A 14852-nucleotide genomic window follows, 5' to 3' on the forward strand; every position below is an offset into this window, starting at 1 on the left:
TCAAAATTACAGTGTTTGATGGGATGACACAAGCACTGGCAGGTGTCCCCTTCCCTTAAATCCCAGCTCTTTAAAAAGCAAAATGATGCTGGACAGAAGCTGCAGATGCTCCTCCAGTTCTCTGTGCCAGTTTTGTGTGGTTTTAGTGCTTTTCTCTCCTCATTCTCTGTTCTCACTGTTGAGTGAAAAGCCTCCAAAAAGCTGGTGGAAGTTTTTGGTCTTTGCAGGGAATACTATTTGCAAACATAAGCTGAAGCAAAACATCCAAGCATCTCACTTTACTTTCTCACCCTTCCTCCCCACTTTCCTCCCAGTTGTTCAGAGATAATAATTGTATGTGCTGCTTGCAGGGACGGTGAATCTTTTAAAAACAAACTGATTAAAATCGCATTTCTGCTTTATGGTGATGATATGCCTTTAAGCACTTCGATTGAAAGGAGTTCTTTTGGGTAATGCTGAAACTTTCCTTCTGCTGCATGTCAGTGATTTTTATCCCTGGGATTTGAAATTTGGCACTAAGGTATATTCTTTATTGGTGATTTCTGTGATAACAAGTCCCAGAGCTGCAACACTGGTATGGCACAGATGTGCAGCTCCCTCTTAAGCATGGAAGAGCTGATGTTCATATGATATTAGCGTGTGTGTTTTAATTTTATCCTCAGCAGTCTTTATGGATGGTATATGAGCAGAGTATGTTTAAAATGGGATATTCTCCCCCTGGAAAAAAGAAAGGGCAAGGACCAAAAGAGAAGACCTTGACAAAAACTGCTTGCTTTGGAAGAGGCTGCTCTGAGATGTACTTGGTGTGTTCCTGTTGTCAAAGTCCTTTATGCTTATTTTCAAATGGTCCTTGCTTTTCAAAGCAGTCAGCATGTATGGGGACAGAGAAGGATAAATATGTTATCTCATGGGACTTCTCTAGGGGAATCAAAATATGGAGGTGATACGATATTGCACTGATCTGAGATGCACAGGATGTTTTCAAATAGTAAGCTTCTGTTTTTCAATAGGAAAATTCCCGTTAATGATGCTGATGCACCGAAAAGCAGACTGGAGTTGAGGGAGGAAAATCACCTGAACCACAGTGTGGTAAGAAGTTACAAGCTTCATGCTGCATATGAATTTGTGCCTGTCCTCCCCCCCATGACTGACTCCTGCCCCTGGCTGTTATTACGTGGTCCATTTGGAGAAATGATTAAAACACCTTCCTGTTGCAGCCCTAGTGGGCTTGAGCACATTCAGGTTGCTTCTGTGAAACAGTGAAGTTGGGGCTTTGTTTATTTATCTTGTTAATCTCTTGATGCTTTGTGATATGTGTTGTTGTATGACTTCAGGTTCTTAGTTTTGCTGTTACGAATAATGCCATGCAGAACACCAGCATGTGTGACAAAAATACTTCATGTAAGCATGAAAAACATCAATGTTCCAGCAAAGTTGGTGGGGTTTTCCTTTCTTTGAATCTACATGGGGAGCAGCAGGTGGGAAGGAAATTTGATGGCAGACCTTTCTTCATGCTGCACCCTGAGATGCCTTGCCCCATGAATCATGTGGCAATGGTGAGCCCCAGAGCAGAGAGAGGTGGAGGGAGAGGTCCTGGAGGAGGATGAGGAGGAGAGACACTTAATCCTTCTCTTTCTGGTCTCCATGCCACAGCCCACCTCTTGTTCTGGGAGGGCTGGGACTGAAGAGCTGGTTGCACAGGAGCAGTGCCTCTGAGCATTGTCTCTGGGCCACTCCTGGCTGCTTGAGTCCTCACACCTTTGTTCTTGGCTGTTTGAATTTTGGATTTGGAGAGATTGGTGTTAATGTTTGTGGTGTTATACGTATTACCTTGTAGGTTCCTGTTCTCCCATTTTCCAGTGTAATCAGCCTCTGTACGTTTTCACAACAAACAGCATGATTGCATTGTTACTGTTTCTCATCCAAAATGCTGATCTATCTGTAGCTGGAATGGTAGTCATGTTAGTGAGATGGGAAAGTAACGTGCTTCTTGTTCTGTAAAGGTGGATGCAACTACAGCACATCGCATCGACAGCCTTGCAGCTCTGAGTATGGACAGGTCTGGGCTCATGCGAGAAGGACTCAGAGTGCCCAGTAGCATTGTCTACTCCAGCTTGTGTGGACTTGGCTCGGAAAAATCGCGGGATGCTACGGGTTCCATAGCCAGCCTGGGATTTACTCCTGAAAGAAATCCAGAGATACAGTTTAAGTCTAATCCTCCTGAAGCGGTGGAAAGCGCAGCTGTCTCTGGAAAAGCCCCGAACGGCTTCAGCGCTATATACAAAACACCACCTGGAATACAAAAAACCTCTGTCCCGACAGGGGAGACGCTGGGTTTGGACCGAGCTGCGGGTGACAGGCAGAGTCCCCTCGGTGTCAATGGTGCTAGTTACCTAAGGCTCCCCTGGGTAAACCCCTACATGGAGGGTGCAACGCCCACCATATACCCTTTCCTTGACTCACCAAATAAGTATTCGTTAAACATGTACAAGGCATTGCTACCTCAGCAGTCCACCTACAGCTTACCGCAGCACCTGGCTTACTCGCCCGTGTGTACGAACGGTGAACGTTTTTTATACCTGCCTCCCTCCCACTACGTTGCCCCTCACATCCCTTCGTCGCTGGCGTCGCCCATGAGGCTCTCGACTGCTTCAGCTTCTCCAGCAATCCCACCTTTGGTGCACTGTCCGGATAAGAGCTTGTCGTGGAAGATGGGTGTGAGCCCGGGCACGCCTGTGGACACGCACGCCTACCCCCACATCCAGAGCAGCAAGCAGCCCCGGGTCCCCGCCGCCAAGCCGGCCCCTGCCAACTTACCAGGAGATCCTGCACTCCTGCTGCCCCACTCGCCCCGGCCATCTCCCCGCCTCCCCCTGCCTGCCCAGGTCGGGGATGCCTATGCTGATTTCCACAAACATTTCCCCAGGATCACCACCTCTCCCTCCTCTGCTGTTACGCTCCCAAAGCCCTACGTGAACATCGGCAGTGAATTTCCACCTGCTCGCCTCTCCAATGGGAAGCTTCCCAAAGGCAGTGATGCTGGGGAGGCACCCATGCCATCTGCCCCCCATGCACGGAAAGCTGGCCATGACCGGAAGGACAGCAGGTCTCCCCCACTCCTGGAAAAGCAGACCCCGACCAAAGACGTCACCGACAAACCGCTGGACTTGTCGGCGAAAGTGGTTGATGCAGAAACCGCTGGCAAGTCTGACCACAGTAAGAAAATTATGCCAACAGTGCTGGTGCATGGAAGGGCAGGAGGGGGGACACACTTGCCAGGCGGTGAGATCGTTCAGAAAGAAACCATTTCTCCCGGGAACAGCTGCCCCATCTACAGGCCTGAAATTATCAGCACGGCGCCATCCTCCTGGATCGTTCCCGGTCCCAGCCCCAATGAGGAGGCTGGGAAGAATGTCCAACTGAAAAACAAGGCACTGGACTGGGTTATGCCACAGCCGCGGAGCTCCTCCTGCCCCAGGATGGGTGGCACGGAGGCAGTGGTTGGCAGTGTTTCGGGGACGGTGTCAGCAGGGGGGCGGCCAGCGTCAGCGTCACCAGCTCCCAATGCCAACGTGGACTGCGCCAAGACGGCGCGGAGCTCTGCAGAGAGCACAGCCTCGGTTATCCAGCACGTCGGGCAGCCCGTCGCCACCCCTGCTGCGAAACACAGCAGTAAGGTGGCCAAGTCCTGTGCTCAGGAAGCCAACTTCAAGGCGACTGAGACTGCCCTGGCCTCCAGCCCCATCTTCCTGCCGCCCAACGAGGCGTTTCGGTCCCCTCCTCTGCCCTACCCCAGGAGCTACCTCCCATATACAGTGCCAGAGGGGATCGCCATCAGCCCTCTCACCCTCCACGGGAAAGGACATGTCTACCCTCACCCTGTCTTGCTGCCCAATGGCAGCCTCTACCCCACCCACCTGGCTCCCAAACCCGGCCTCCCTTACAGCCTGCCAGCCGGGAGGGGGGAGTTCATGACCTACCAGGATGCTCTGGGAGTGGGGATGGTGCACCCCATGCTGTTGCAGCATTCAGCTCTGGAAATCAATAAGGAGGAGAAGACAGAACGGAGGTCACGGTCTCACGAGAGGGTCCGCTATGAGGACCCGGCTCTGCGGGGCCGATTGCCAGAGCTCCTGGAGAGCGGTGGGAAGATGCATTTTGAAATGCCCAGTGACAAGGGTGTGAAATTGCACCAGAACTCTGGCCATAGTAAAAACTCTGCAAAAAGCGACAAACACCTTTTCCCAGATCTTCTGCGAGACGAGCAGGAAGCTAAGAGCGAAGCAAACGTAACGAAAGCCAGCTTTGCTACAGAAAGCAGTAATCAGACTAATGACCCTACAAAGCACAAGGTAGAGCAGGCGTCTCAGCACAGAGATTTTATTGTAATGAGAGAGGAGTTTGGAAGAAATAATGATGTTCACGAAACCTATAATTTCAAGCAAGCCCAGAGTTCATCAGTGTTCGGCTTAAGGAAAGAAGATTTATCTGCGAGCCAGCCTAAAGAGAGAGTGGCGGTCCAGCCTTCTCCTGTTTTCTTGGAGAGCGCGCACTGAGAGCGATGCTCCAGCTCTGGCTTTTGGCAAGGTGCAGGAGGACGCGAAGCCATTCTGCGTGGGGACCGTGCCGCCGAGCATCGATGCCAGCCAGACCTATACCAAAGACGGAGCCGACGACGCGGAGTCTGCCGATGGCAAAACGCTGAAACCCAAGCCGTCCAAACTGGCCAAGAGAATCGCAAACTCTGCCGGTTATGTAGGTGACCGATTCAAGTGTGTGACCACCGAGCTCTATGCCGACTCCAGCCAGCTCAGCCGGGAGCAGCGGGCGTTGCAGGTGAGCCCGTGCGGTCCAGCACCCGCCGCGCTTGCTGTCGGTATTTATTTCTCTGTTGCAAGTCACAGTTGAGTTTTTAAAGTTGAGAGAAGCGACGCAGGTGGGGAGACCAGAACGTTTTTTTTTGTTGGGGCGTACTGGCCATAAATTGGTTTTAAATAGCAAAGTGAGTTTATTAATGAGAGTGAGGAAATGTAAAGAGTATGTGTGGCTTATAGGTATGCATGGGCTAGCCAGCTTTAAAGGGCTTTTTTACTAAGATCTGATACAAATGTTAATGCACGTTAATGAAATGTTTGTGCAGTTTCAAGGGGAGTCGGACAGGCATGCATGTTACCTTGGCGCTGGCTGTAATTTCTGAGCTGGCCTCAGAGCCAGCACAGCACAGTACCCAAGAAGTTATGATTAGTATGCCAAACGTGCCATTGGATGGTGAGGAGTTGCAGTCATGCATTAGTGGGTCTCAGGCAACGTTGGTTCCAAGTGAGCGCCTAGGGAAGAGTAGGAGTGGTATTGAGGTTGATGCTGAGGGATGATAGACAGGTATTGTGCAGGAATATTCTTAGGGTGTTTTACTTTTAATGAAGGGATGAGTTAAGCCAAATTGTTTTGCATTGTTAAGAAAAGAATTGGTTTATGCTTATAAAAATGGATGAAATTATCTAAATGATCCATTGAGTGCCCATTTTAATTACATAGATGGAAGGATTACAAGAGGACAGTATTTTATGTCTACCTGCTGCTTACTGTGAGGTCAGTTCTTCAAATTTTTATTACTAGACTCTTACATAAACCTTTGAGTTAAATTTCATTTCCAAATACACAAAGGGAAGTTTGTGGGCCATGGTCGTCTTTTATTCATTGTACGGTTTTGTGTTGTTGTTTTTTTTTTCTTTTTAATTTTATTTTATTTCTTTTCGTTTTTGTCTCTTTTTACCTCCAAAATGGAATGTCTTTGTTTTATATATAATATACATTTATATATAATCTTTTACATATATATATATACTTATATATGAAAGAATTGTGTGGCTGTTTGCTTATAAGATTCTAGAACACTGTTTTACAAGTCAGGTGTGTTAAAATCCTACCCTTAGCTGTTTATCTGAAACCCTGGTTTTGAGTCAATTTTTCTTTGGAAATGCTTTCATATAAGGTAAGGTGTAAATGAAGTGGTTTTTATTGCAAGACTTTTTTTTTATATCAATTCTCTTTCTAGCGTGCAATGATGCGCTTCTCAGAGTTGGAGATGAAAGAGAGAGAAGGCCAAACAGCTACCAAAGACTCAGAGGTCTGCAGATTCAGCCAGGCAGATTGGGAAAACTTGAAAGGAAACAGTGAAAAGAAGCCAAAGTCTGTTGCTCTGGAAGATGCCATTGCTGACCAAAATGACAATGACAGATGTAAGCGAATTTAGATGGCTTTCTGAAGCGTGTATGTGTCTCTTTGCCATGGCAGCTTGCAGCAAAGCAAGCAAATCTTCGTGTTCTCGCTGTGTTGCTGGTGAAAGTCACTGACCTCATCCTCTGCAGGTGCTGAGTTGCCACGGCTGGTAGCCTCTGTGCTTGTTTTGGGGCTTGCAAGTTTCTGGTTGCCATTGCGCCTGCTTTTCAGGAGATAGTTAAATGTCTGTCACTGCCTTAGAGAGATCCTCTTTTAACTGATGGGGTACTACACCAGCCAGTGAAAGCAAAGGTCCAAGGTTATGTTTTAAATACAGAAAGGATATGGGGGAAGACAGGAAGGCAAGAAGGAATTCAGCTTCCTGAAGTTGCAGTAGCAGTGGGAGATGCCAATATTGCAGTCTTCAAAGCAAGGATGGAGGACAGAAGAGTGAAGGGAAGTGGGGAAGGATGTGATCTGCCAGGCTTGTCCATAAAAGCTGGCAGTAACAACTCCAGATGACAAGAAGTTATTTTCCTGGTGACTTCTGCTGCAGTGGCTGGGAGGTTTGTGAGGCACAGGTTCTTCCAGGCAGAGTCTGTGGAACTCCCTGTGGGGCTGTCTGTTCCCTCCAGGCTGTTACAGGGTGTCAGAGGACTGTGGAAAATGCAACGCCCTAAAAGTAAGATAAAATTAAAAAATGGTGTTAGGGGATTTTTTACTATATGCAAGAGAGATCACTTCTTTTTTGTTTGCACTCTCTCAGTAAGCATATGGCTTCTGTCAGTTTCCACCTTTTCTTTGTTTTTTTGTTTTACCTAGGTATTTAAAGAATGGATCAGTTCCTTCTGTTGCTACTTTGTTTTGAACAACTCAGAAAACAAGATTGGTGCTGAAAGCATTGCAAAACGAGGGGAGTTGTACTGCAGACTGCACTCTGTGTGTGTGCGTGTCTTTGTAACTCAGTGGTTAAGTGTGCTCTTTGGTAGGTGGAGATTCATGAAAAGGGCTAGTAGAAAATTTCATTCAGGCAATTTAATAACTTTGAATTATTGTTCTGGTCTTTGGTTAATCCTTTTGGCAGAGAGCATGCTGGTCAATCGTGCTTGCTTGGTTACTCACCTAAATTCAAGTTACCGTGGCATTGCTATCACCGAAATGACAGCCTCCACAAAAATTGGCATGCCAAAATAGCAAGGGAAAGTTTTAATTGTGGAAGTGGAGAGGGAAGCAAGGTGGGGAGAGGCAGGCTGAGCCTCTGGAAGCTGGGCAGCCTTTTCCTTCCCAAACTGTATTGTGGCAGCTGTGGGGAGGAAGGCACAGCTGCCTGTGCTAAAGCTGAGAGCTGGGCAGGCTGCTGCCCTGGCTGTCCTCTTTGCAGCCTTCCTTGCTCCTCAGGGATGCCCTGGTGATGTCCTCTGTTAAATCCCACCCTGGGTGTGCAGGAAAGCTAGAAGAGCAGCAGCAGTCCTGCTGGCTGGTTCTGGCTGCAAAGAGGGTTCAGCAGAGGGGGGATGATGGGCTGTGGAGTTGAGAGGGGGGCACAGGGGATTAACAGAGGGAGGGAAGGCAGGCTTGCTCAGGGACATGGGGCTGCTTGTGGGGGGCTGTGGAGAGGTTGAGTGTTAGAGCATAATTGTATGCTGAAACACCTACTCCCATCCTTGCAAAAGGCTGATGATATGGTTTGTCTGTAAATTCACCATTTAGTGAGATCTCTGGCACTTGAATCTGCTGGCTAAAATTTGTTTGAGACTGTTAAATAGTTGTTGGAAGCAGGGAAAGTATGTTCAGTCTTATGTTAGTTCATTCCTCTCCTCTGCTAATTAGCTCTGACTTAACAGGCTATTTCAGACTTTGGCCAAATGTCTAAACTCCTAAAAGCATGGATCTGTTCGGCTGAGGGAGCTCCTTTTTTTTGTACGCCCGCCTGGGCAGCAGCAAATACTTACCAGTACAGATTCAGGTCTCAGTAAAAGTTTTTTATCGCGGTGGTTCACCTCCTGCCCCTCGGGATAGCAGCTGATAAATCAGGAAGCTGAGTTTCACACCTCTTGAATGCCTCTACTGTGGTGGCTTGGGCTCTGTGTTGGGGCTTGAGCCACCAGCAGCCTTAATGCATCTCTCACTGAGCGACTGGCAAAGGGGAGATGAGCTCTGCCTTCCCTTCCCTTTCGCTGGGAGCCAGGGCTGCTGATCCTTTGCCTTCCCTTTGCCTTCAGTTTCTGACCACGCTGTTGGTGTGTTTGGCTTTAAAGCTCCTGAACAGGAATGAGCTGATGGTTTGCAGCCTCTCGTGTCTCCTTTCTGCCTCCTTTGAGTGATCTTGCTGCTGGAAAAGTTGTTTCCTTGTGTTCTCTGTTTGTCTGGCGCTGGCTTGAGAGTGAAACAGCCGTGCCTTTACTTGTGTGAGGAGGGAGTTCAGGAGTGAAACCGACAGGCTGTTCTGCCTGCACTGCCAGCACTTCACCTGCCTGATGAAGAAGGAAACTGCATCCAAAACTGTGATTGTGGCACGGAGCCAGCTCCCAGGGCTCCCCTGCTGCCGCCGCGGCCGCGCTTGGCACGGAGCTCCAGAGCCGATCGGCCCTGGCAGCTGCCTGCCCCCTTGGCTCCTCTAAACCTACCAGTGCAACAAAAGCCTAAATAACACAGGCAGGTGATGCTTACACAGGCATTTCATGGGATGGAAACTGCTTTTTTTTTTTTGGCTTGTCCTAGGACTTGCTGTTTTTCCTAGCTGAATTACACATGTATAGACTTTTTTGGAAGCCTACGAAGGCACAATATCCGGTTCCTTAAACTTTTCCTCTGACTTGGCAGTGTGTGATTTTCTGTACTGGGAGTCTCCTTAAGTTTTGAGCATTGAGCCTCCTGGAGAAGGGTAAAAGAGGTGGGCTTATGTTTTGTTTAGCTTTTTGTTATGCTTTTTTTTTTTTTTTAAGGCCCAATTTAAGGCAGGTAGCCATGTTAGCTAATTAATGAGCAATTAAAGCCGATCAGTAAATTAGAAGTGCTTCAGTTCTCTCCCATCTCGTCTGGGTTTTGCTGGGCATCTGAGACCGGGCATCTGAGAGCAGCCGCAAAGCTGCTTTGTTGCCAAGGTGACTTGTAAATGTTGCTGAGGCAATGCTGCTCCAGTGCATTTTCATAGCACAAACATGATAAATTATGGGATGCATATGTCATGAGTCATAGGATTGTTCAGAGATCAAGTGATTTAAGCTATTGGCACGGACACACGCATCAATACGGGCATGTGATGATCGCATGTCGGTTCATAACAAAGCTCTTCCAGAGGTTCTGAAAATCATACCCGAGTGTGAAAGAGTGAATGAATTCTACAGACTGTGAATTTCTTGACTGGGGAGCATGACTTCACCTGTTTATTTAATTTTTTAGGATGGGAGACAGTGCCTGTTTAAGCCTTATCTGGGCAAAATTACCCCAATATATTAGAAGCCTGATCTTAAGGCATGAGGTCATAAGGAAGAAGTTAAAGCAGTTGGTATGCGTGAAGGTAAATGGTGCAATGTGCCAAAACACATTGCACAATTGATCTCAGCATTGTAGTGAGGTACCACTGTCCCTTTGCATGGTGATGCCCTGCTTTTCTTTTTTCTTGCTGGGCTGCGTGTACACTGGAACAAATGAAAGATGGAGCCAGTAAACATGTCCTTTGCCCTGGTCAGTTATTACCTTCCTGCCAGAGGACATAGTGGAAGAAAAAAAAAGAGGTCTGTGCACTGAGAGTGGTGGTTGCTTGTTTGTGCAGTGTGGTAGGCTTGGGCAGAACACAACAAATGCAGAAAGCTCCCAAGCTGAGGTACTTGGAGGGAAAAGTGGGATCAACTGGGTTCCCTCTGCCCCATGGGATACTCAGAGTTGAATTCTGAGGATATCATAGGGAATTTCTTACTGTTGTTGTGATCTCCCTGCTGAATACTGGGTTTTAGCATTTGGATAGTCATTACTGTTCTTGGATGAATAAAGGGTACCTTGGCATATAAGTGAGCGCAATGAGAGGTTGCTCCAGGGAGGAGGAAAGGCTGTTTTTAGCTGCCATGTTATTTGAACAAAAGAATCTGCAGCTTGAACACTAAGATGTGTTTCCTTGTTTGCATCGAATGGGAGGGTCTGGTCTTGTTGACAGCAGCTGACAGCAACAGGAAGATGGAAAAACGAAACAAAGTTTTTTGGGTGGCGTGTTTGTGCGTGTCTGTAACTGCTCCTTGTGAGATTTGTAACCTGTGCACTGAGAAGATACTGCTTCAGAGAGAAACCAGCTGTGAAGAAGCATCTTCTTAATTCTTCCTTGTTTCTAGATTGGTGGGACAGTGAGAAATGGTTTGAATTGTTGGTGCTGGTTGTCACAGCTGGTGTGACACTGGCAAATACTGGAGGCTTGAGGAGGGAGCACATTTAAGAGTTTAATCTCCTTACTCATAGAGGTGTGTTGCTATGAGAACTCAGCATTTATCCTGTGTTTCTGGCTACCTCACCACTGTTTGAATAATGATGATACGAGAACTCCCAAGTATTTTGTTGTTGTTTTCTTCCTGAGGCAGAGAAAAGGATGTTGTAGATACATGGCACAGGAAGGGGGGTGGTGGGAACAAAAGCAGATAAATTCTCCTCATCCTTGTTGGGCACGCACGTTATGCTTATGTTGCCGTGCTTCTTGTTGACATTTGTATCTTAATTTGGGGAGACATTGCGTCTGATCCCGGTTGCTTGCAAAACAGTTTGAGGACGGAGCGGAATCCGGTGGTAAAATATTAATAGAGCCTGCTCTCTGTGAGGCAGCCACAGCTGTGCCAGGGGGGAAAAAGGAAAAACCTCTGGGCTCGCGACGTGTCGGTGCAGGCTGTGAGGAGAGCCTGGAGCCCGTGGTGTCCCCAGCCGTGAGTGAGTGAGTGAGTGAGTGAGTGAGTGAGTGAGTGAGTGAGTGAGTGAGTGACCTTTGTGCTTTGGCACTGAAATCCGGCTGCGGGAGCGCACAGGCAAGGGCACGTCCCGCAGCTCCCGGGCTGCTCCCGCCTCGGAGCAGGGTGATTACACAACCGGGATTAGTGTGCGGAGATGCCGCTTCCCTAATGGCCTTACTGCGGGAGCGGGATTGCACAGCCACGGACTGCACAGCCATGGATTGCACAGCCATGGACCTGCAGAGCCATGGACTGCACAGCCACGGATTGCACAGCCACGGATCGCACAGCTGCGTGTGCAGCGGGCAGCCCTTGAGAGGGATTTCTGGAGCTCTGTCCCCTGAGGGTCCCTCTGGGATGTCACCAGGCAGCGGAGGCCAAGGTGTCACGGAGCTGCTGGCAGCCAGGGCTTTTTGGATGAGCTGCAGTAGGTGTGTGCTGTTCTTCCCAGCACGTGGAGCCCCGGAGGAAGGCTGACAGTGACAAGCTGTTAGCGAGGGCTCTCCCCTCTTTTATTTTTCAGCACAGTCTGAGCGAGCGGCGCTCGGCATCCCCGTGCCAAGTCCTCTTGCAGATAGAGAAGGAATTAATCTGCAGCAGGTTGCTTTCGGTGGTGGCAGGCTGGAATTAGCTTGCTGTTTCCTGCAAGCCGTAAAGATTAAGACCATCACCCCCCTGCCCCCCCCTACAGCCTGCTACTTCCTTTGACCCTGCAAGAGCTTCTCTGGGAATTGGTCAGGATGTGCCTGCCTTTTCTCAGGCCAGACAGTGTTAGGAGCAGGAAAGCTATCCCAGTGTAGCGACTCTCAGCATGAACCATGGGCTGTAGCTGTTGGTGCTGCTGGAGATGAGAGGGCTCTAAGACAGCAGGGGTGTGGCTGAGAGTGCCCTTACCTGATCTCTTCAGGGAAACTGACCACAGAAGTATAATGTTTCCTTATGAAAGGAAGAAAATAGCAGATTGCATTAAAAATGTAAAATGAAATCCGATAGACACGTTTATTTCTATTGTGATACTTAAAACATGGCTGGGCCAGCTGCTTTTATGCTGTGTGAAACGGGACTGCTGGTGCTTTTGGTGTGGTTATAGGGTACAGCTGTGGGGCGGCGTCCTTGTGCCAGATGTGCGAGCACAGGGTGCTGCCAGCTTCATTCTGATCTGGGGGGGCTCTGCCATTCAGAGGCACAGGCCACAGTAAGCTGAGATACCTGTTCTCTGGAACATCTCAGTGCTGTTGGCTGGAAGAAGTGTGACAAAGTGCATTTTAAAGTCTTGCAAGGAGCATGTGTTGGCCAGACGGCCTTGTGGAGCATCGCGTCGCTGAGCAGCGGAACAGCCCGAGCCTCCCGCTCGCCTGCAGAAAATCAGCTTTTGTTTTGATTTTTCTTGGCCCATATCTTGTGCTGTTTTACAAGCAGCCCTGCAGGCAGCTTCCCAAGCAGTGTAAAAATTATGCTGGGGTGTCTTCTGGTGCCGACAAACATTTCCAGAGCCCTTGGTGCTACTTGGAGCCATTTCCAGATTGTGGTGAGGAGAAAACTCATCAGGGAAGTTTCCCCTTGCCACCCCCCCAGCCTTCCATTGCTGACAAAAGGTATTTTGAGGACGGTCATGAAACCAGGAGGGGCTGGCAGAGCTGTAGGAAGGTGCTGTCAAGATAAAGTGGGATTGAGTTGGGCTGCTTCCAGATGCTGCCAGTGGTGGGTCTTGGAGGGCACAGGAGCGGAGAAGGGGTTGCAGGGGAGCAGTGTCAGCCCTGATAAGGGGATAGAAAAGCTGAAGGCCAGGCTGGACAGGGCAACCTGTAAAAAACTGAGTGAAATGGAGTGAGGATCCATGGGAGGGAATGGCAACAGAGCTGTCAGGAGTCCAGGTAGGAAACGAGCAAATCTGTTTGCAGGGAGGGAAGTGGGAGAAGGAGGAAGGGCAGGAAGGAGGAAGAGGAAAAGGGACAGTGAGCCATGGGGAAGTAAGATAGAGCATACAGTTTGCCAAACAGTGGCAGAGGTGTGGAGTGTTGGTCGGCCAGGAGGGCTAAAACACCTGAGAACCCCAACTTGTTTGTGGGAGTTGTAAATAGGAGCTGATTGTCTGTGTTGAAGTCTGTACTGCATCTCTGCCTAACCTTGCCTTTGCTAGTTTGGTTAAACCCAAGAAAATAACGTTACTCAAGATGGTGATTAAGTGTAATTTTAAATCAAGCATCCATTTAAAATTGCATAGGCTGTCTCTGAATTTGAGCAAACAGTATTGGAGGGAAGCTGAAGTTGGTGAGGGTGAGGCAGCATGGGTGTTTTTGTGGCTAATTTGTCAGACTAGTTTCTAGTAAGCTTTTCAGAGCTCACCCTCTTGCTATTGCTGGAAATACTCCTTGAAAAAAGTGAGGTCTGTTTTAAAAGGAGGTGACAGAGATCATGTGAGGTACAGTGACTGGTTGGTTACTTGAAGTGAGGAAGCCTTTTTATAACCTTGGATTCAAGTAGTGCTTTTTTGCAAAATATCACAGCTATTTTTAGTGGTATTTCTGTGTCCGTGTGTGCATGTTCTGTATCCCATTTATATCTCCAGAAAAAGGGATGGATGCTTCTAGTTCAGACTCTGCAATTTGATGGGAGAAGTTAGTGAAAGATTAGGAATTAAGGGAGGACTAATACTTGGTTGTCACCAGAATGTGTTTTTGAACTGGATTGTTACTTGCCACAGTTTAGGGGGTGAGGTTGCTTTCTGAAAAGGGTTTGTGCTTTCAGTACCTAAAGATGTTTCTTTATTTAAAAAAGCATATTGTGATGTTTCTATGGATACAAGTATGCAAGTGAATATTGTGCTTCTTAAATTAATGTAAAAACAACACAAAGTAGTGTTCATTTGGGAGTTTTGTGCCTAACTGTTGAGAAAACTGCTGTCTTAGGCTGGGCAGAGGAGACTTGTTCCCAAGTACAATTTTGTGTTTATTTGCATGCCTCATGAGCTGTAATTCATGATGGAGATGACATTGAAGAGATCAGAAAGCAAAGCCTTCTCACAATGAATTGTTTTGTATTTATTAGGTCTTGTGGTATTTGTTTGTTTTTTATTTTTAGGTAACTTTACTAGTACAGAAAACAACCGAGGTCACTTTCTTGAAACTCCAGAGGAAAAAGATCTCTCAAATGAGAAATGTTATTTAGAGAGACATTCTGTGTATGAAAAGGCAGAAGACCAGCCAACAGAAGATTTTGGCCAACATTCATGTCCACGTCTGGACAGGAAACGTAAACACTCTGGTGAGAGAGTGCAAAATGATGGCAGCCAAAATGAAAGCTTTGTGGATGAACTGCAAGAAGAAGTTATATCAAAAGCAAAAAAGAAGAAGAGCTCCAAAGGTAAGACAGCATTTTGCTTTGGTTTCTCTCAAGGAATGTCTTGTGAAAGGAACGTCCCTTTGGCTTAATGTGTTTCCATTTTTGAACTTGCTAGTTACTAATGTGAGCACTGTCATTTCACTTTAAATTATATATATGTATATATATGTATGTATATATATGTGTATATATATATGTATATATAAAAAACTTGGTATGTAAGGATAAAGCACTAGTCATTGGCCACTGTAGCCACAGCAGTGCAAGTTCCTGTAGTGCATGTAACCCGTAATGAGCGAAGCTTTAAAATGCATAGTGTGGTGGTAAAGCTGAGACTATATGCCCCGAAAGTGAAATGTAGCT

At 47.5% G+C, this 14852-nt stretch overlaps 1 protein-coding gene across 1 annotated transcript in view; it reads left to right on the forward strand.

Annotated features, from left to right (window-relative positions):
• BCOR (BCL6 corepressor) overlaps positions 1-14852 on the forward strand; it is a 58776-nt gene that overhangs the window by 20005 nt on the left and 23919 nt on the right. Inside the window, 6 exon segments of the mRNA XM_036385258.2 lie at positions 1011-1089; positions 2004-4550; positions 4552-4836; positions 5536-5589; positions 6056-6239; positions 14229-14510. Coding sequence (XP_036241151.1) covers positions 1011-1089; positions 2004-4550; positions 4552-4836; positions 5536-5589; positions 6056-6239; positions 14229-14510 — 3431 coding nt within the window.

The sequence above is a fragment of the Molothrus ater genome, chromosome 2, assembly GCF_012460135.2.
Source record: "Molothrus ater isolate BHLD 08-10-18 breed brown headed cowbird chromosome 2, BPBGC_Mater_1.1, whole genome shotgun sequence".
Taxonomy (NCBI): Eukaryota; Metazoa; Chordata; class Aves; order Passeriformes; family Icteridae; genus Molothrus; species Molothrus ater.